At 49.1% G+C, this 21,997-nt stretch overlaps 1 protein-coding gene across 3 annotated transcripts in view; it reads right to left on the bottom strand.

Moving 5' to 3' along the window:
• SLIT3 (slit guidance ligand 3) overlaps positions 1-21,997 on the bottom strand; it is a 639,482-nt gene that overhangs the window by 82,985 nt on the left and 534,500 nt on the right. For all 3 annotated transcript variants that reach the window (XM_030825194.1, XM_030825195.1, XM_030825202.1), the window contains 6 exons: positions 15,114-15,264; positions 13,457-13,531; positions 6,467-6,610; positions 5,550-5,693; positions 2,086-2,249; positions 910-1,042 (listed from right to left, as the gene is read on the bottom strand). In XM_030825194.1, coding sequence (XP_030681054.1) covers positions 910-1,042; positions 2,086-2,249; positions 5,550-5,693; positions 6,467-6,610; positions 13,457-13,531; positions 15,114-15,264 — 811 coding nt within the window. The remainder of the gene's footprint in view (positions 1-909; positions 1,043-2,085; positions 2,250-5,549; positions 5,694-6,466; positions 6,611-13,456; positions 13,532-15,113; positions 15,265-21,997) is intronic.

The raw sequence follows: 21,997 nt of genomic DNA, 5'->3' as shown, positions 1-21,997 counted from the left end.
ACACCCATTTTGCTCGCCATTGTCTCTCCAATGTGAGCAGAGTACCTGATACCCGAGAAACCTGTGGATGAGTGAAGGAGTGGATGGATGTGAGTGTGCACATGGTGTGTGTTGGTTGTGTGAGTGCGTGGTGCTCCTCTGGTCCTAGCTGCAGTGCTCTTGGTGCATTCCAGGGAGGCCCCCTCACTGGGGGACCGTGCCTTGTCCTTCTGTCTGTGCTTTCCTGGGGGACAGAAATAGGATTTTCTCCATAATATTAAGAGCCCTATAGGAAGAGGCTAACACCTTTTTCACTGAGCTGGGAGTTTCTGGTGCAGAAACAGGACCTGAGGAGTCAGTGGCAGGAGCTTGGCCTGTGGAATAAGAAAGCTCCTGTTCTGAGAATGAATGGGACTCAGAGCTAAGACCTCATCTGTAAAATGGGGCCTCATGCTTGACAGGGCTGTTTGAACTTGGAATAGGATCCTATTCAGGAAAGTACTTTGTAAGCCACAGTGCTCGCTGGACAATGTTTTCACAATTATCCTGCACTGCTGCCGGGATCAGACTAACAGACTGCTGAGGATTCTTAGGAAGAGGGTGTACAGAGCAGGGACTTCAGGGGTGATACGGAAAATGAGGCAATAACCCTCCCACTTATATTCAGGGTATCTTTAGGAATTACAGGGTCAGAGACTCCTCCTCTACTAGGCAGAGGCACTGGGGGAGCCGTGTTTCCTGTGCCCTTGTCAAAGCCCATGGCTGCCATCTTGGTGAGGGCTCCACTGCCATCTTGCTGGGATCCATTCAAGTAGGGTCTCCCCAGGGCAGTTTCGCCATGTTGCCTTGCTTGACATTCTCGGGTAAAGTATGGAGGATGCTGCTGGTGGTGAGATGACAGGGTGCTTGCAGGCAGCTGGGGGTACTTACAGCTCGGTCACATCCTTGGGCATGCCTCTGGGGAGGGCACGGAGCCCCTTGTTGCTGCATCGCACCACTGTCTCCATACAGGTGCACTGCTCCGGGCAGCGCGGGCTCAGCTGGCAGCTACTCTCATCGTTGCCTGTGGAGAGCCCCAGAGAGGGTGAGGGTTGAGGGATATAAGCCGCACTAGGGGGAGCCAGTGAGCAAGGCTGCGTGTTCTCCGCAAAGACAAGTTGTCCCCTGTCCCCACTGTGTTCTAGAACCAGGAATAGGGTACCTGCTGGTCTCATCCGCGGTTGGCAGGTGTCGCCTACCTTTTACCTCATTTGACATAAGATGAAGGCCATCAAGGAGGCTCAGCAAGAGTAACAGGAAAGAGGTCACCGTTAACCATATCAGGAATAAGCCCAGTTGATTGAAGGAGTGGTCTGGGGGAGGGGGGCAGAGCCTTGTCTTTTCCCTTCCTCTTTCTCCTTTCTTTCTCCGCTCCCACAACTACACAGTCCCTCCCGGGTGGTGAGTATGTCCCAAGCCTCCGTTATGCCTTAATCTCAGTTAATTATCTGTCTCTAGATAACCCAAAGTTGATCAAGTAAAGAACTGTGCTGGCTTGAATTTATGCAAATAAATATGCCCTCTGGGATCCTGAGAACCAAAGCCTCAGATATCCATATCCCCAGCCAGTCACAAGACTTTTCTTGAAGTCTGTTTCTCATGAGTACATACTCTGAGTCTCATCATGATGCAGACAGGAAGACTGAGGCCAGGGCTCCCATGCACAGTTGTATAGGTTGTGCACTCCACAAGGGTGCCATATCATTTAAGGGGCACCAATCTCACTGTGGACATGATAGATTAGTATATTTGGTACAACAGTGTTCTCACAGATGGCAGTATCTTGTTTTAATGGGCAGGTGTCTTGTCTAAATGAAATCAATATATTATGACAGATTTCTAACTGATGGAAGGAAGTAAACTGACTTCTGAAATGGGTACCTTTTCTTAATTTGCATGAAGCAGCCATGTGGGCTAGCAGCAGATCTGCAGAGCTCTCCAGAGCTCCAGCTGCGTGCCCAAAGCAAAGTGGAATTGGATCTCAGGGAGTATCTGATCCTGCATCTCCACCATCTTCCTTGCCTTCCCGGGGCCTTCCCCGCAGCCCTGGACCCCCAGCCTTCTCACCGTCACAGGTGAAGTCCTGGATAGCCACATCCTGGATGGGAATCTCCTTGAGGAAAAACGGCTTCTGGCACCTAGGATTCCCACTGACGATCCGCCTCTTCCTCAACCACTTGCCGAGCCAGGCCAGGTGGCAGTTGCAGTTGAAGGGGTTGGACAGGAGGTTTCTAGGAAGAGGGAAGGGTGCTTAGCCTCCACCCTTCTACTGTGGGAGCAGCCCCGGGATCTGCTGCCCAGAGCTCAGCTCTCCCAGCCAGGAAGGAAGAAGTCTCAGGAAGGGAATGTAGGCTCTTCCCCAGATGCAGTCTCTGCGAGGGTCTCATTCCAGATCCTCGCCACTGATGGATGTGGCTGTGGTCTCTTGCCATGACCTGCCCTGGGTACCAAGCCCTGGCTGTGTGAACTGCCTTTGGGACCTTAGCAGAGATTGACCCCGAGAGCCTTCACACTTGCTACTCTCCTTGCTGGGAACCCGTATCTTTACAGGTTGCCTGGCTGGCTTCTCCTCATTCTTTAGTCCTTGGCCTCAGTGACATTCTATCAAGGAAGCCTTCTCTGAGTCCCCCCATATCAAGTGGGATACTTCAGCCCTATCCTATCTTTTCCCTCATTCCCCTTCATTCTCCCCATGGGAGTGTGCAATGATTGGTTTCTGTGCTTGCCTTGCACCTTGGACTCCACATACAGGAGGGTAGGGTCTGTTTGCCTCTGCATATCCAGAAACTAGCGTTATGTCATCACGGGCACTTTATACGCATCTGTGGACTGAAACAATGGGACTGATGGACAGATGAGGGGATGATGGCAGCTATCCCTTCCTGAGTGTTTACTACAGGACTGGGACCATGCCACACACTTTATAAATCCATTGTCTCATTCATTCCTGTCACAGCAACCCTATGAAGGAGGTAACATCGTCTTCCTTTTCTCACATGAGGAAAGTAAAGCTTGGGGAGCTTATTTAAGGGGGACAGACAGCCCTTGAGTGGCTGTAGGATGATACAGCAATGAAGGGCTTGAGAGTGGCTGTTCTGGGGTTGGAGTCCAGGCTCTGACACTCAGTAGCTGTGTGAAGCGGGGCAAGTTACTTCATGGGTCAGAGCTGGTTCCCTGAATGCTTTGTGACTCTGCCCCTCTGGGCATCTTAGGTGTCTTTGGATTTCCAATGTGGAGGTACCTAGGAGGGGCTAAATATGGACTAAAATGGACCAGTTCACTGATGTTAGCTCCCAACCCATTGTCCTCTCCTGTTGATGTCACTCATTCATTTGATTCATTCCTTTACTCAACAATTATATGCCGGGCATCTGCTTATGCTCTTGGCACAGATCTAAACATTAAGGATACAGCAGTGAACAAAACAGCCACAAATCCCTGTCCTTCGGGATCTTATATGATGGTGGGCAGATAATATATGATTAACAGCAAGTTAGTAAATGACACAGTATATTGGGACATGGTTAGTGCTATGTAATGTTAGGGGGCAGGGCTAGAGGGATTGGGGTTATGGCAGAGGGGTGGAATGGGGTGAGGCAGGTGACACTTGAGCAAAGGTGGAAGGGAGGGAGGCTGGGGGGAGGGAGGCCGGGGGAGGGTGTTCCAGGGAGTGCAAAGTTCCAAAGTTGGAGTGGGCTGGGATCATGGGAAAATGGCGAGGAGCCCCATGGAGCTAGAGTGGAGAGAGGGAGGGGACAGGCAGGGCATGAGGGGCCAGATGATGTGGGGCCGGCCTTTAGGCCCTCCTCTAACTTCGGCTTTGATTCCAAGTGCAGTAGGCATAGGGCAGCAACAGGAGGTGCAGCAACAGCCTTTCCTTCTGCCTTCCAAAGGTTTTTGGGGAAGGTTAGAGACGGGACAATAAACCAGCGACTAAGGATAACAGAGCCACATGGAAATATGATGAGCAGCTGTAAAACACACACGTGTTGAGCACTTTCTACACCTAGGCCCTTGCTGTGTGTTTTACAAGCATCACTACATTCAATCCTCATAACCATCCTAGGAGGTAGATTATGCAGAAGGGAAATGGAAACACACAGAGATGAAGTCACTTTCCCGAGGTCACACAGCTAACAAGAGGCACAGCCAGGATCTGAACCTAGGAAATGTGGCTCTAGAGTCTTACCCGTTATTCCACAGAGGCTCCCTTCCCACGACAGTGCACTACCCAGGCAGGAACACTCCTTTAGGTGCCCAGAAAGCTGGGTTCTAATTCTGGTTCTGATACCCACCGAAGCAGCCAGTGACATCTTTTTTTTTTTTTTTTTGAGACGAAGTCTCGCTCTGTTGCCAGGCTGGAGTGGAGTGCAGTGGCACAATCTCGAGTCACTGCAACCTCCACCTCCCGGGTTCAAGCGATTCTCCTGCCTCAGTCTCCTGAGTAGCTGGGACCACAGGTGTGTGCCACCACCATGCCCAGCCAATTTTTGCATTTGTAGTAGAGATGTGGTTTCACCATGTTGGCCAGGATGGTCTCGATCTCTTGACCTTGTGATCCACCTGCCTCGGGCTCCCAAAGTGCTGGGATTACAGGCGTGAGCCACCAAGCCTAGCCGCCAGTGACATCTTTTTAAAACCCCTGTCTGGTGATGTCTTACTTAAGGTCTACTTAAAGGTCCCAGTCTTCCTAATGTGCTCTGGACAAAGACGAGATGGCCCACAGCAGTCCTGCAGCCTGACTCTGGCTTCCTCTTCAGCCTTGCCTTATGTCATGCCCTCCCTCATTCAGCACTGTGACCGTGCTGACAGATGTTCAGTCCCACGTATTTGTTCTGTTGCAACCAACCACAGGGCCCTTGGACATGCCCTTCGCTCTGAAGGAACTGCATTGTCCGCTTTCTTCAACAGCTAACTCCCATTTACCTTCCAGAATACAGCTCCAGTGTTTTTCAACAAAGCCCCTGGTTTTTCTTTTTTTTGTTTTTTGTTTTTGACACAGAATCTTTCTCTGTTGCCTAGGCTGGAATGCAGTGGCATGATCTCAGCTCACTGCAGCCTCCGCCTCCCGGGTTCCAGCAACTGGAACTTCAGTCTCCCAGGTAGCTGGGATTACAGATACTCGCCACCATACCTGGCTAACTTTTGTATTTTTAGTAGAGAAGGGGTTTCACCATGTTGGTCAGGCTGGTTTCGAATTCCTCACCTCAGATGATCCACCCACCTCAGCCTCCCAAAGTGTTAGGACTACAGGCGTGAGCCACCATGCCTGGCCTTCCATCTTGGGTTTTCAAATCACTGCGGACATGCTTTCTGTGGCAATTCACTATGCTGTGAGTTCCAGGAAGGAGGGGCCGGGTGTGTGCAGCCTCAACACCTAGACGATGCCTGGCACATACAGAAAGCCTGACGAGTTTTTAAGTGGACGGACGGATAGATGAGCTTGGCCAGAGGTAGCAGGGAGCTGGGAGGAGAGAGCTCTGCAGAGTGGGACCCCAGAGTGCGTGGGCAGTGGACCCAGGAGAACTTACATGGTGGACAGGGAGACAAGTGTGGTGAAGGCTCCAGGGGTGATGGTGGTGATCCGATTGTCATAGAGGGACAGCAGTCTCACGGAACTCAGGCCGGCAAAGGTGTCATTACTTACACAGCTGATCAAGTTACTCCTCAGCATCCTACAGGGAGAGGGGTGGGGATGAGGGAGCACAGGCATGATCTTTGCTGTCCCAAGTGGTGCCACGGTGGTGTGTGTGTGTGTACAGGTGAGATGCTTTTGCCGATTCTAAGCTCAGGCCAGCCATGTTGCTCAGGTTTGTCCTGTGATAGCAGAGACTGGAGCCCCACTGGGGCTGTGTGTAAATGTGTATGTACATTATTGTTTGTGCATGCTTTCTTGGAAGCATGTGTCATGCATATGTATGTATACACATGCATATTGTGTGGCTGCTAGGGTGTACACATATTTCTGGGAGGAGAAGAGAGAATCAAGAAGTGGTTGTAGATATCAGCTTGTATGTATGTGTGTGCTTGTGTGTTTATGCCTGTTTGTATATATGTTTATGTGCATGTTGCACGTGTCTGCATATATCATTTTTATAAAGGTCCTTATGCTTATGTTTGTGGGTAAATGTCTGTTTGTGTGCCTCCTTCAGCAAGTTTCTGGTATAAATCTATATATGTATATACACGAGAGTGGGTGACTATGTTGGGTGTGTGTGTGGTGTGTGTGTGGTGTGTGTGTGAGTGCGTATGCTGGAGGGTGTGCAGCATGCTAAATTCTTTCCCATCCAAGGCTGCGGAATGTCTGATGACTCTGACTCCAGGAAGAGAGGGATTCAGCAGCCCAAGACAGTGCCTGGGTCCCACTTGCCTTCATAGTCTGTCTCTAATTCCCCTGCCCTCCCCTCTCCCTCTGGGTCTTGGCCCAGGCCCCACCCCAGGCGCTTACAAGGTTTTGAGGCCACTGAGGCCACGGAACATGCGCCCGTGCACCGTCTCCAGCTGGTTCCCCGTCAGCATCAGCTCCTGCACGCTGGCTGCTCCATCGAAAGCTCCCTCTCGCACCTCCTTGATTTTATTGTTACTCAGGTTTCTAGAAGGAAGAAACAGAATAGAGGAGAATCAAAAGGAGCAGACGGTCTTGATACAGGGAAGGAATGACCTGCCCTGCAGCTGCTGGGGACTCTCTGGGGCCCCTGAGACTGAGGACTGGATGGTGGAAGGAGCTCAGTCTGAGGCTCCCTGACCTTTGGTCTTCAGCCTCTGGCCCAGGGAGCAGGGACCCTGGCCCTATACAGGTGAGGCTACCTTTGTGAAACAGACTGTATGGTCAGTGGATGAACGGATCAAGAAAATGTGGTGTATATACACACAACGGAATACTATTCGGCCATCAAAAGGATGAAAACCTGTCGTTTGCAGCAACATGAATGGCACTGGAGGTCATCGTGTTAAGTGAAATGAGCCAGGCACAGCAAAGCAAATACCATATGTTCCTACTCATATGTGGCAGCTAAAAAAGTTGATCTCATGGAGGTAGACAGTAGAAGGATGGTTACCAGAGGCTGGGGAGGTTTGGGGGAGATGAAGAAAGGTTGGTTAATGGGGGAGCTAAAAGGAGTAAGTTCTAGTGTTTGATAGGGTGACTGTGTAGTGTCTAGTGTCTAGTGTTTGATAGGGTGACAGTCACAGTAGGGTGACTATAGTTAACAACAATATGTATTTCAAAATAGCTAGAAGAAAAGATTTGAAATACTTCCAACACAAAGAAATGATAAATGTTAGAAGTGACGGATATCCTAAATATCCTGTTTGATCACTGTACATTGCATGCATGTATCAAAATATCACATGTCCCATAAATATGTACAATTGTTATGTATCAATTTAAAAAAATAGACCGGATGGGATTTGAAGTTTTTTTTTTCTGTATAATTGTCTTTTCAATGCTCTGGAGGACTGATAGAGTTAAAATAGTGACTCTCAAACTTATTTTCTCTCTTCATTAGAGATTCTCACTAAGCACTGATTTTCAAGAGGAAGGCAGGGGAAAAATATAAAGCATGCCCCCCACTCCTTGGGACTAGGGCATTTGTGGAACTTCTAGCTTTCTCACCAGTTAAGGATCCCTGATACAAACAAATGGGTGCTTTCCAGTTACTACTTGTTGACCACTTCTTATGTACTAGGCAGCTCATGAAGGATCTGACCAACACAACCACATCAAACCCTCAAAACAATGGCTGTCGGACTGATTTATTATTATTGTCCCATTTTATGGATGATGGGACTGAGGTTCAGAGAGATTAACTAACTTGCTTACAGTCACCCAGCTGACAGAACTGGGATTTGAAGCCAGGTTTTCTGGCATACCAAATGTACTCCATCGAACCTCTTCTTTCATAAGCGAGTGTTCCTTTGGCTATGTGGATATTACTTCTTTGCAAAATTCAAGATTTTGGATATTGCATTTGCTTAAAGTGCGCTTGGTCCTATCAAGCCTTCAGTGCCGCCATTTCTTTCCTTCTTTCTTTTTTTTTTTTTGAGACAGAGTTTCTCTCTTTTTGCCGAGGCTGGAGTGTAATGGCGCGATCTCGGCTCACTGCAACCTCCACCCCCGGGGTTCAAATGATTCTCCTGCCTCAGCTCCCGAGTAGCTGGGATTACAGGTGCCTGCCACCATGCCCTGCTAATTTTTTGTATTTTTAGTAGAGATGGGGTTTCACCATGTTGGCCAGGCTGGTCTCGAACTCCAGACCTCAGGTGTCCACCCACCTCGGCCTCGCAAAGTGCCGGGATTACGGGCATGAGCCACCGTGCCTGGCCGGTGCTGCCATTTCTGAGTCTGCCCCTGAGGTCTGAAAGCAGCCCTTCCCTCCGAGGCTGCATGCTGACGTCCTGCACAGACCTCACGAGAGATCGGAAGAGCAAGCAGGTGCCGCAGAGCCATTAGCACTGCGCGTTTGCAGTTCTCCCTGGCAGGGTTGCTGGGGGTCTTCTGTGGACCATCAAAATGCCCGGCCCTGGAAAGCATCCCTGGCCAGATGGATGAACTGAAGGTGATGACAGTGTTTATACTAGCTCAGGGGAGAGTCCAGCCTCCCAAGCAGACAGCCTATTCAGAGCCTTGCATGGGGAACCATCTTCTGCAAACAAGGAAATCGCAGGTGGAGGTGGAGCCCGTGAACTCACAGAGCACATGAAAGCTGGTAGAACTGGTGGGCTCACAAAGATAGACCAGGACCATTTTACTGCTGAAGATACTGAGCCCCAGAGCAGGAGGGCACTGCTCCAGGTCACAGAGCATTGGAAGGGGATCTAGGACCATACCAAGTCCCTGGTCTGAGCTCTGGGCTGACCCACAACAATGCCAGGGGGTGAGACCTCCCTTAGGGACTGACTTGGAGCAAGTGACAGAACTGGGGGGTCAATGCAGGCTGACTGCCCTCTTCCCAAGGAGGGACCAGGCCCCCAGGGTGAGACCATGCCTGCACTTGTGGGCAGGTGTGGAGGAAACAGCTGGTGCCTTGGTTCCCTCCCTGCTCCTCGGCATGACCTCGTTCTCCTTCTCTCCTTCCCATCCTGCCAGGAAAACAGGAGTAAGCATTCCCAGCATCCCTCGCCCCAGGTCTGAGGCAGTCAGCAGACTCGCAGACTGGATTTCCACTCCTGCCTGGTTCTCCTTAAACTTGGCCGGTTTTCTTATAAATCCTGGTAGCCCCGGTCTGGGATAACCCAGGAATGAAGGTAATGCCCTGGGGAGACTGCCAATTACCCCCAAATTAGACGCGGGAGGAGAGATAAAGGCTCTCCCGCAGCTGTAACTCACCCGAATGCCAGAAGAGAAGGCTTTTGCTCCAGAGAGTCGAGCTTCTTGTGGGGGGGTTAAAATACAAGGGATGGGCAATGAAGATGAGTTAAAGCAGCTATGAAGTGGGAGGGTTCCCATTTCCTGACATCTGTTTCTTTAAATGAGCAAAATTAACATCACATTACTGTAAGGTTTGTGAATTGGATTTCCTCAGGCTGGGAGAATGGAAAACAGAAGGAGAGTAAAAAAGAGGGGGATAGAATTTTCCAGAAGAGCTGGCTGCTGCCGTCTCTCCATCCATCAAAGCACTGCTCACAACTACAGGCAGCAGTAACTGAAGGACAGAAAGTGCAGCTTGGGGCAAGCACTCCAGAAACAAAACAAGTGCATGGAGGTTTTGTAAGAGCCGATCACACTCTCAGAGCAGTATCTTGCCCCAGATCCCAGGAAACCACAAAATGTAAAACCAGGGCCACCCAGGGGGCTTCTCTCCATTTTTGGGTTACTTCAGAGCCCCTGAGGGTTTCTTGGTGAGGGTTAAGTGCATTAATATCTGTATTGTCTGGCACAGGGTAAAGTGTTTAATTTGTGCTCACTGCTAGCCATTATTATTTTTATGGCCTTGCACGCAGCCACGTTCCACATTTGTGCTACTCCCAGCCTCCTGAAAGTGTCTGGGTGTGCAACCCGTTTTTTTTTTTTTTTTTTTTTTTTGTTGTTGTTTTTGTTTTTTGAGACAGAGTCTCGCTCTGTCCCCCAGGCTAGAGTGCAGTGGTGCCATCTCGGCTCACTGCGGGCCCCGCCCCCCCGGGGTTCACGCCATTCTCCTGCTTCAGCCTCCCGAGTAGCTGGGACTACAGGTGCCTGCCATTGCGCCCGGCTAATAGTTTTGTATTTTTAGTAGAGACGGGGTTTCACCGTGTTAGCCAGGATGGTCTCGATCTCTTGACCTTGTGATCCGCCCAGCTCGGCCTCCCAAAGTGCTGGGATTACAGGCGTGAGCCACCACACCCAGCCCAACCCCTGTTTTAAATATATAATCAGCTACTCTGGGTCACTCAACTCAGATGCCCTCTCCTGCCTTTCCGAACCCTGTCTCCCCAGTACCACAGCCATGTCTTTCATCTTTATTTCCTCATATTTCTGATCCTCATCATAACTTCTAAGGAAGGTGGATTTATTTCTATTATGCAAATGATGAAACTAAGGCTCAGAAAGGCTAAGGGCATTCCTAGTGTCACATAGCTGGGAAGGGCAGAGCTGAACTCAGAACACACATAGGCTTGTCTGCCCATTTTCCCTCCATACCTGGACTTGTGGCAGCTCTTGAGAAGTGGAAACATTTGGCAGCCCTCACCTTTATTCCAACATGGCAAGCACTGGGATGAGCTGAGTGACATCTGTCCCTTTTGATGAGATTTAGGCCCATATTTTTCCAGAGACCTCACCACTCCCTTTTGTTGCTTGGTTGCTGATGCTGGGAGTTGGTTGACACTTACCATGTGTTTGTGCTGTTGTTTTCTGGGGCATACAGAAATATTCTCTATACTCAAGTTCCTATCAAAACTGGGAGGATGAAAGACTCAAAGTGCCTGAGTTTCACCTCAGATGGGAGAGTACATATTTCTTCGCAGAAGCAAAGACTACCAGATCCTGTTCAGAAGACAAATATGCGCTTGGCCAGCTTGATTCATCTTAATATCTGCCTCATGGCCACAGGCCCGTAAGTTTCTGTCTTCAGGTTAAAAACAAAGTGCATTTCTCTGGTTTGAAATAAAAAGAATAATTCCTGGTAGGTGATAGGTGATGTTTGTATTGGGATCCTGAAGCTAGTGGGGCACTGGACCCCAGTGACAGCCATTATCCTCACCCAAGTGTGCCCTTCTCTCAGCTGGCCCCCCAATGTGCTCTCCACTGCTCCCAGTTACAGAGCAGTCTCTGGGACCATGACCAAGGTGGTGGCTGCAGGCAGGGAGGGAGGGAGGAAAGCCATTTGAGTAGCACCAGTGAGATCCAGATGCTGCCCAGGGCCTAGAAGGCCTCTGTCATATTTGTCTGCAGGGAACTGATGGGTGGGAGCGTGGGGAACAAGAAAAAAACGAGGTGGTACAGTCCGCTCTCATTATAGGTAAGCATCCCTAACCAGAATGCCTGAAACTTTTTGAGTGCTGATATGATGCCATGAGCAGAAAATTCCACACCTGACACCTTTGCTTTCTGAAGGTTCAATGCACTTGAACTTTGTTTCACGTATAAAATTATTAAAAATATCACATAGCTGCCTTCAGGCTGTGTATACGGTGTACATGAAACGTAAGTGAATTTCGTGTTTAGACTTGCATCCCAGCCTCATGACATCTCATTGTGTACACACAAACATTCCAAAATCCAAAAAAATCTGGAATCTGAAACACTCGTGATCCCATGCATTTCAGATAAGGGATACTCAACCAGTCCTCACAGTAGTTATGTTGTACACAGTTGCTGGGAACACTGCATTAGTGAATACCAAAGCATTGCTCTTAGGGAAATACAAGATTAGGGTCCTGCGAGCCTCTGATCTCCACATTTTTATCAACCTATCAACGTATAACCTGGTTATATATATGCTTCTGTTTAAAGATAGCTTATGTAATACATATGGCTGATCCATAATGTTGAACTCATGGCCAGCAGCACTGTAACTCAAGCCTGTAGTAAAACCACTCTCACGCACGTATGTCCTCTGTAAGACACATCACAGCCTTTGAACACTTAGGATGGCTAGACAGCCCTTCAGCACTATGTCTGGGGGGCCATTTTAAACAGCAAAATCACCAACAAAAACCACAAACATGCAAAACACACGGCACTGAACATAATGCAAAAGGACACTGGTTTACAGGATGAGAGGTGACAGAAGAAGGCAGAGCGTGGCCTTGCTCAACCCCAGCTGGGAACACGGGTGTAGGTGACTCTGTTTTTGTTTTTTTTTTTGCTGTTCTGTGCATGCCCGAGAATGACTGTGAAGGCACGGAGAGTCTTGACTTTGGACTTACACAAATGTTAGTGAGTCGGTGAATTCTCAAATATGGAATCCATGAATCATGAGGATGGACTTTACTTCCCTGGTTTTCGAGGCACACCTGAACTCTGGGGCCAGCAGACATGAAGTACGGGGTGGGGTAAGGGAGAGGGGCCAAAGAGAAGAGTGCCCCCCTGGGGATGAGATGGTAAAGAGCCTCCTCTTCTGCGCTTGTACCTCTGCTGGGGGGCCCGGCAGGGAAGATGAGGAGAAGCAAGCCAGCCTCACACTAGCATGACTGCAGGTGGACCCAAGTCTGAATGCCAGCTCTGGGACCCATTAGCTGTGTGGTCTTAGAGAAGTCACAGAAACTTTTTGAGCCCTGGCTTCCTCACCTGCACAAAGGGGACTGTGAAGCCAGCACTGGACGGGTGGGTGAAGACTCAGTGAGACAATGGGTATGAGGCAGGGAGCATGGTCCCTAGCTCAGGACAAGGACTCTACTGGTGCACCAACATCATTCTCATTACCTTTATGACTAGGCCTGAGCTCCTATGCAGGGAGAGGGTTAGGATGATCTGCATCTCTGGCAGTGGAGAAGCCAATATAGGCAAGTGGGCCCTTGCCTCGGCCAAGGCATGGTCAGACCCACGGACTCCTGGAGGAAACCCACTGTGGGAAACTGCTGGCATGTTCACTCTGATGTGTATCACTGATGCAAGGGTCTTTTGATTCCATTTGAAAACAGACATGTAACTCACCACACAAAAATCGCCAAATAGCCTATACCTTAGATACCTGTGCCCCATTGCTAGTCTTTACCTGAGTCCTACCCACCAGCCCTGGGTAGGTGTTGGGTGGGGTGAGCAGAGGGTCCAGGGCGGGGTCAGGGATGGTGTGGAATGCTTGCTCTGTATAACACTCAACTAAAACCGGGAAGCATCACTTTGGTGTGTGTCTACATGTCTTGCTTCCTAACAGAGGCCACAGCGGGGCTGAGGAGATGGCTGGGAGGGGCTGGAGCAGAGGCTGGGGGAGAGGCCGGTCCTCTGGTTCCTCTAGTCTAGAACACAGGCTCTGGCTAGAGAACAGAGGCTGCTGCCCAGTTCCTGAAGTTGACTTACATTTTCCGCAGGTTGGGCAACTTCTTGAAGATGCCAGTGGCCTCCAGAACAGATATCTCATTGTCATTCAGTCGTCTGTGTAGGAAGCAAGAAGATGAGTGGTAGGTTGGCTGTGGACGAGGCCCCTCCTTGCACCCCCCCATGGCTTTGCTGCATTGCTGCCTGAACCTCACACTTGGTGAAGGTCCACAGAGCCATCGGAAGCTTTGACATCAGTCCCATCAACAGAGGGACCCAGCAGGTAGGGGAAGCATATGCAGTGCTGCTTCCTCCTTCTCCTGGAGGAAGCCTCCTTCAGCTGGGGTTTAGGGGACTTTCTGAGTACTCCGCGTGGGCATGAGTTGTTTTCAGCACCCATCAATTACCAAGGATCTGTTTTCACTTTGTGGACATACCAATGACAACTTAAAACCCCCAGGAAGGTTTCTCCAGGGTCTCCCAATCCTCCAAGCCCTTCAGCTCCTTCGTAAGCACTTCCCTCTACCAGGGGCAGCTCGGGAACTTCACGGATGTGCAGGGAGAGCAGCAGGGCAGGGAATGGGGCCTGCTGTTTCCTCTGATGATTTGTGAAGTTAGAGAGGACAACAACAATAATAATAATGAAGACCACTACCACTCATCCAGGGCTTACTCTGTGCCAGGATTCAAGATGAGTTCCACGCTTGCATTATCTTTCTTGGTTTCCCCAACCACCGTAGGAGGTAGGCATTAATTATCTCCCCCATTTGACAGCTAAGAAACTGAGTCTCAGATCCAAGGAGCAAATGGCCTAATCTTAGGAAGCCTGCCAGAGTCAGGTGTCAGCCCCATGTCTGTTGGTCTCCACATGCTGTGCCTTTGTCCTCCACGAGGCTATAACTTTTCAAAAATTTTTTTAATTAAATTTTTTTTTTTTCCAGAGACTGGGTCTCACTCTGTGGCCCAGGCTGGAGTGCAGTGGTATGATCATAGCTCACTGCAGCCTTGAATTCCTAGACTCATGTGATTCTCCTGCCTTAGCCTCTCTGGCAGCTGAGACCACAGGTGCATGCCACTATCATGCCCAGCTGATAAAATTTTTTTCTTTTGTAGAGACTGGCGTAGGGGAGTGGGGTCTCGCTGTGTTGCCCAGATGGTATTGAAATCCTGGCCTCAAGTGATCCTCTCCCCTTGGCCTCCCAAAGTGCTGGGATTACAGGCATGATTCACCATGGCTGGCTCAGCTATAATTTTTTAGTTTTCTTTTTTTTGATAAACCAACACATCCCTTTATTAATGTGGCTAATTGGAGGCTCAGATATCATTCTAGTCGTTTTCTCACTTCACTATTCTTTATTTAGCACCCAACTTTCTGGTTTTACTGTGAGCTCCATAAGGGTTGGCAGGGACTATCTGCTCTGCTCTGTTGTAGAAACTGGTAGGCCTAGCATGACGCCGGCTCACGGTGGGTGTTCAGAAAATATATGTAGAAAGAAGGAATGAACTGTCTTTATTTTCAAGCAAGCTGTCCACAGGAGATGCCTGGCTATCTACCTTCAGACCAGTATGGGAAAGACAGCCAACAAGCACCCCATGACTGAGCCAGGAAGGGGTCACCTCCAGGAGACCCTGCCCACGCTGGCTCCGGGTGACTGGTGTGTGGGGAAGAGTAGGGAGTTCACGCCGAGGTTGGACTTACAGGTCAGTGACGTATTCAGGGAGGTGGCTTGGGATGCGGGCCAGCTTCTGGTTGGAGCAGTCCACGATCGTGCCCTCACAGCGACACTTCTCGGGGCACATGAGGTCCATGAAGCACTCACTGCTGAACCTGCTGCGGTAATCCTCGGTGCCTGGGAGGGGCCAAAGAGGGGATGTCAGTGTCACCTGAGTTCCACGCAGAGCCCCAGGTGGTGGGTAGTGGGGGTGGGAGACAGAGATGGGCGAATGAGTTGGGGGGTGTTAGGGGTCAACAGACATGGCATCGCCTTTGCTATATGGCCACCTTGCTGGTACTTTCCCTGTCCCCAGCCTTACTGCCTCCTTCCCATGGATCTTTGTTATTCATCACCATCCTCAGGGAGACCAGACTCAAGATCTGTGGGCCCTTATGCTTTTGGGGGTCACGGGTGTTTTTGAGAAGCTGATGAAAGTTATGAATGTTCTCCTCGGGGAAGTGCTCCTTGGTGCAGGCGTACAGTCCACGATTTCAGGGGGGCTACCTGTTCCACGACTCCTATCATTCATGGACCCTCTCAATGTTTGTGAAAATCCAAATGACAAGATTTTGATGATGCTTTGACGGGGGCTATGCTAGGGGTAGGGATAAATTATGGGAAGGGGTTGCAAACTTAGGGGCCTTTATTACCCCAGCAGGTAATAGAATGAGTACAGGCCAAGCACACGGCAATAAACAACCATCGACACCTGGCTGTAAGATTGGGAAGACAACAATGAGGATTGAGAACCTGGGGAATTGAAGCCCCAGCCTTAATGCTTGGAAATTTGGCTCAGGGTTGCCTGATGTTGCTTTTTCTTTGTTTTTGTTTTTTAAAAAGAGAATCCATATAAACGATATTGGTAATAAATTCCAATTTAAAATACAGTGAAGACAAGCAAAATGTATCTGAGGGTCAGATTTGGCCTTTGTTTTTCAGAGCACATTCTACGTAACTATAGTGAAAGGCATGTTCTGATGAGCTAAAAGTTGGAGCTGAGATTTGCTTTTTTGAAAAGGAAATCTCCTGAAGTTGCACTGTAATGAATAACGGGACCAACAATGTGGTGTCTCTGAGAGATGCCTCGGGGAGTTGCCTCAATGATCACAAATGATCCCTGGGCACTTGGGCAAACCTCTGTGAGACCTTGAATCATGCTGGCTGGAACTGAAGGAGCTCTGGTTCTCCCATCAGACATAAGCTTATTGATGGGGCCGGGTTTTCTTCATCCTTTCACCCTCAACATTTCACTAGCACAATGCGAGGCACAAAACAAGAGATGGGTCCACATTTGTCCAATGCACGAGTGGGGTGTCATGAGCATCTGAGTGTCCTGTACATGAGTATTGGGAAGTGTTTCAGAGAATGTGAACATTATTTGTTTGCTCCACTAGGTGACGCAACTTCGTGATCTTATTTGCATTTAGGAGCATTAGCTTTTCATGGGTTTTAGCAGAAGGGAGCACAGGCTTGTTCAGGCCTTGGCAACTTACTAGTCTCAGTCTCTCTCCACGTAAAACAGGAATCAAATAACTGCCCTTATCTTCCAGGGGCTGTTGTGCAGATGAAAGTAAGATTAAGGAGGTGGAAGCCTCAGGAGTTGTATGGATGCTTGTGACTCTGGCACTGTTGCTTTTCTACAACCTGGCAGAACATTTGGCAGCTCAGAGGCTGTGAGAATATGAATGTAGCTAGCAACAACAGTGGCCATTTACTGAACATACACTGAGCGGGGCATTATTCTTCCCATTTCAAATGAATGACCTCATTTAATCCTTGCAACACTCTAAGGTTAGGATAACTCTATTTTATAGATGAGGAAACTGAGGCCCACAGGTCACTCAGTCTGGGCAGGCTGCTGCCTGGCTCCACGTAGTTAACATGTTTTACTGCAGACGTGTTTCTCCCCAAAGGTTTTCCCAGGTCCCTGTAGGAATGATCACCTAGCCAGATTTGGTGCAGGTGGATTGAATGGGGTATTTTTCCATAGTGGGCTATGGTGGGGCAGGACGCAGATCTCTTCCACCCTCTTAGTTTTGCATGCCTTCTATGATCTCCCTGTGGTAACTCCTGATCAAGAATGAACTTGGTCGGTCTCTAATTCTGATGTGACACTATCTACCTAAGACAGGGAGTCAGAAGCCTGGTCCTGTCCTCCTTTCCTTCTCTGCTCTCTCTCCATCCCCGCTTCTCCATCTCCCCTTCTACCCCTAGGCTTGTGTGAGCAAACTCCGTGCACGTATCCCCACAGTTACTCAAGTGGCTTCCTGGTTCAATGTATTACGCAAATCTCCTGCCCTTGGCTTGCCAGCTTCGTCCCTCTTAGTAACTCTGACCTGCACCATTTTCTTCCAGACCTATCAGTGTGCCGAGTCCTGGGCGAATTTCATTTTGCAAACCCTGTTAGATGACTACCTTCTCTTGTTCTCTGCACCAGTGGATCCACAGAGTGATGGCACGAAGGGGCATTGCACACACATACAGAGATTTTTCCTTCACAATGTGTCTATAATGGGATCCTTGCAAAGCGAAGGAACCCTGACTGCTGATCAAAGGCAGAAAGAAAGGAGGAAGCACAGTTTGCTCTTCAAGGCGATGAGCCTGAAGGCGTGCACCGGCTGGGCTGTGGCTGGGGACAGCCACCTATTAAATGCATTTTCATTTTAATCAAGGTGAGAGCAGCCTGTAGTTAGCAGGAATCGCTCTCAGTAGTATAGTTAGATTATAACTGGTGGACCTCTGCAATGGAGCCGCTGACCCATTTTAATGAAATGATTTTGCAATTAGATTCGATGGACTAATGTGTTCTTTCCAGCATTTTTCCCCCTGCTGTTTTTGTTATTGCCCTGGTTTGTAATAACAAGGGGGTCAGAATGTGATATTTTATACGAGTGGGAGCCAGAAATGTTAATAACGGCGTATGTACATAACCGAAAAAGTTCGTTCCCCAGTCAGAGCCAGCCCCAAATGCCATCTCCATCACTTCATATTTCATTACCGAAACTACTCAGGGTTTCTCAGAGCCATTTGTTATGCCTAATGCTCATAACTACCCCAAAGTATTTTTAACTTTTCCAGAGCTTTAAAAGTCAATTTCAATCTCAATGCATATTTGTCACTGCCAGAAATACTTAGCAATAGAGGACCAACTGCAGTAGGCTGTTGCTTCTTCTCTTTGGGGTGAGTTCAGACAGAAGAGATCCCGGAGGATTTGAAGAAGGGCCATAAAACTCAACCTCGGCTGAAACCAGCCTTGGAAGAGCTGACGTCATCTGGCATCTTGCCTGCTCCTGCCCCTGGAGCCCTCCTCCCCTTTCACAGGCAGCTCAGAACAATGACACTTGGTACATGATCACAGACAAGCTTTAATAGACAGGAGGTGGGGGTAGGAGGTGGAAATTCACAGAAATACAATTTTATTATACATCCCTGCCCTACAGCCACTTCCCAGGAGGAACACTTGTCACATCTGGATGACCAGGGGTGTGGGACAGGTAGGGAGCCAAGCTCCCATGCATTGAATGGACTTGGCTGGGTTGGGATCAGAGGCCAGCACCAGGTCCAGGATGGTTGCTGCCATCAACGGTATGCATTTTGTATCATCCTTTGGGCAGCCAGTTTGCTGACTGGGAGTCACAAATTCATTGTTATCTGATCATCATGAACTTGCTAACTCATGTGTCCGGAGCTCTCCTCCTCCCCTATTCCCAATATCCCTAAGATGAGTGGAATAAAAGAAAGGAGGAAAGAAGCAGAAAGAGGAATTGCGGGGAGCATAAGGCCTGTCAGGCCTCATCAGCTTGAAAAGACAGTGACGTGAATAAGCAAAGGGTCATAAGTGATGAATGACTAAGGAGAACACTGCCAGGCACAGAGACATCCACTCATGGGCAAGTCTGGGGGACCAGCTGCCAGTGGCTGGAAGATGCCAACTGTTTTACTAGGAGTTTGGTCACCAGTTGGGCAGGGAGCTGTCCTAGTAAGCTATCCCCATTGGAGTCTATTACGAGTGCAGCCATCTGCCTGAAAACAGAGGGAAATACCCACGGTCTGAGGCTGGCACTGCCTCATCACAGCCTGTGGCTGCGGGGCCAGTAAAGCACTGATGGAAGGGCACCATTATGGACCCACTCCCAGACGCCTGGTCCCAGCCATGTTATGGGCAGTGCTGAGGGCCTCAGAATGCCCCTCTCCGTAAGGTGGGAAAGGCAACTTCTCCAGGCTCAAGGATTTGCTCTGTGTTAAATGGAATCTTTGTATGTCCATGCTGGAGAGGAAGAACCATTTGAATAATGCTTTCTACCTTACTCAAGTTCTTTCTACTAACAGATGTAAGTCTGAAAGGGAGAGTTTAAGCAAATTTCAAGTCCCTATCAAATCAAAGTTTTTAAATGTTCTAATTCAAGGCAATGGGGTTGTCCACAGCTGGGAAGGTAGGTATTACAGCAGTACAGTGCAGCCATTCTGGAATCAGATGACCCTGGGTAAGTTAGTTAACCTCTCTGAGGCTCAATATCCTCATCTATAAAATGAGACTTTAGATTTTGTGAACATTAAACAAGGTAATGACGTGAAACAGTTCACTGCCCGGCCTATAGCAAGCACTCAATGTATGTTAAAAAATTACTAAGCAATGGTTGGGCTCCTGGTTCTGAGGGGTAACCTCAGATAGAGGAGGTAATAAGAGTCACACCTCATGATGGGGGCCCAGGGTTCAGCTTCTAGTTCTGAGCTAGGCTAAGGTTCCCACCTTAGCTCTCTCTTGCAGGATAGGACAAAGACTCCAGGACAGGAATGAACCACACAATCTTCTGGCTACACTGGGTCTAGGATTTATCAAGAAACAAGCAAAATAAGAAGTACCAAGATCCCTCTCTTTATTTTCAGAGATAGCAGGTTTCCACGTCCACACACGCTCCCCTCCCCTGAAACAGAATTAGCACCAGGTGAGGAGCCCAGCACCTCCATGTTAACTGTGCTTTGCAGGTCAAGGAAACAGACTGGACTTTAGGTTTCATGGGGTTCAGGGACAGTGTTTTCATAAAGCATGGGAATGAGGCTCAGAAGGAACCTCAGGTTAAACTCAAAGTCTCAGACTTGCATGAGTTTCACCCATTCTTATGCTCACATTCATTTCAAATAAAGTGAATACTAATAAAGGTGGTGGTGGGAGGGGTCGGGGGTCACAAGCAGTAGGAATTCCCTTTTGGGTTAGCCGCCACTTGGAAAAATGACCTTGGGTTGGGACTCTCCCATGAAACCATGGGGCGTATGCCTTGGGTATACTTGTTCCCTTCCAATGGAAGAAGAGACACAGTAGTTTCTCAGCTTGAACCTAGTTATTACTCCTTGTCTGACATCCAGACTAGATTTGGGGGAGGGTGACTCCATTTTGGGAAAGAGATGTGGATACAGATCTTAGCTGGGCCCCATGGTGCTTCTCCAGACCCATTTCCCTCTGTATCTGCATCCTTTGGGACTCCTACCCTCCTGCCCTTGGTGAGTTGAGACTGGGAGAGGTGGGTCTGGCAGGTGGTGGGCTGCGGTGCTCCAGAGCAGAGGAGAGGTGTCCAGCGGTGGTGGCGGCGGTGGTGGGCCATGCTGCAGGAGAGCACGGTGCTTTCCGCGGTGCTTGACAGAACCATGTTCCGTTTCCATCGTTCCACCACATGGTTAGATCAAGCACAAAGGAAAGCCCCGCAGCGACTGGTCAGAGTCAAGGTCAGGAAGCAGCGTCAGAGAGAGGACAGGAGCGCTCAGAGGAAGCAGCGTGGAGAAGCGGAAGCCGGAGCAGGCTTCCACTGAGTGTGATTAGTATCAGGAGTGGGGTTCCACTGGAACACTTCTGAAGACAGCAGCCCTGCTGCCCTTGTGCCCCACCCCAGGGGAGACACAGTAGGAAGGGAGAAGAACGGGAGGGAAATCACTGGATGCCCATACTCAGGAGCTTCAGGACAGCATGGTTCCTTCCCAAGGAAAGAAAGAACACTCAGACATCTGTGATCCTATCACATGCCTGAATTGAGCCTCTAAACTCCATTCAGTCACACTAGTTGGTCTGACAAGACATTAAACTTAGCAAAGCATCTTCTGCATGCTTTGCAACATAGGCCCAATCCCCCCAACAGCTGAGTGGTTCCATCACAGTCATTCCTCTAGCCCCTTAAATCAAGAGACAATCCACAGTTCCCAGTGGTCTAGCAAACCTTCAATGCTCTTCTTTAGGAAAAAGCCCTCTTTGACATTCCACAATTCAGGAGTCTCCTTGATATCCTTTGAGGTCACCAGAAATGCTCTGGCTGATAGACACTCATCCCAGATCATTTGAGGTTTAATAGAGGAGTAGTGTGGTGTCAAAAGAAAATACATCTCTCTAGCCAGAGAGAAAGATAGGAAAACAAATGGGGCCTTAGGGTTTGGACTGAGGAACCTGCAATCAGTTGTTGTTTGAGAACACTGACTTTCACAGAGATGGTGGCCAGTGCGCCTCATGATGAAGAGCCTCTTTCAGACTAAGAGAAGGAAGGAAAGGGAAGCCAAGTGATGAGTCTGATGGGAAGACACTGAATTCTAGGGTCCTTCTTGATTTCTTCTTCTCTTCCTTAGCTGGAAATTATGGGAGCGAACAGGATGAACCAATAACCACTGTCAGGATGCCAAGGTCCCAGGTGAGCATATCCAGTTTTTATATTCCTATCTGTGATAGATCAGGGTCAGTTTCCATGAACCTGCTGACTTGGCATTAGGCGGGACTTCCTCCCACTTGGCATTAGGTGGGACTTCCTCCCACTTGGCATTAGGTGGAGATGTGCATCTTGAAGAAACTGGAGCTAAGGCCAAGTGACTGAGACCCTCCCTGCCTGACCTC

Source organism: Nomascus leucogenys, chromosome 2 (assembly GCF_006542625.1).
Source record: "Nomascus leucogenys isolate Asia chromosome 2, Asia_NLE_v1, whole genome shotgun sequence".
NCBI classification, from domain to species: domain Eukaryota; kingdom Metazoa; phylum Chordata; class Mammalia; order Primates; family Hylobatidae; genus Nomascus; species Nomascus leucogenys.
Note: the sequence above shows the minus strand (reverse complement) of the source record. Positions and strands in the feature narration are given on the sequence as shown.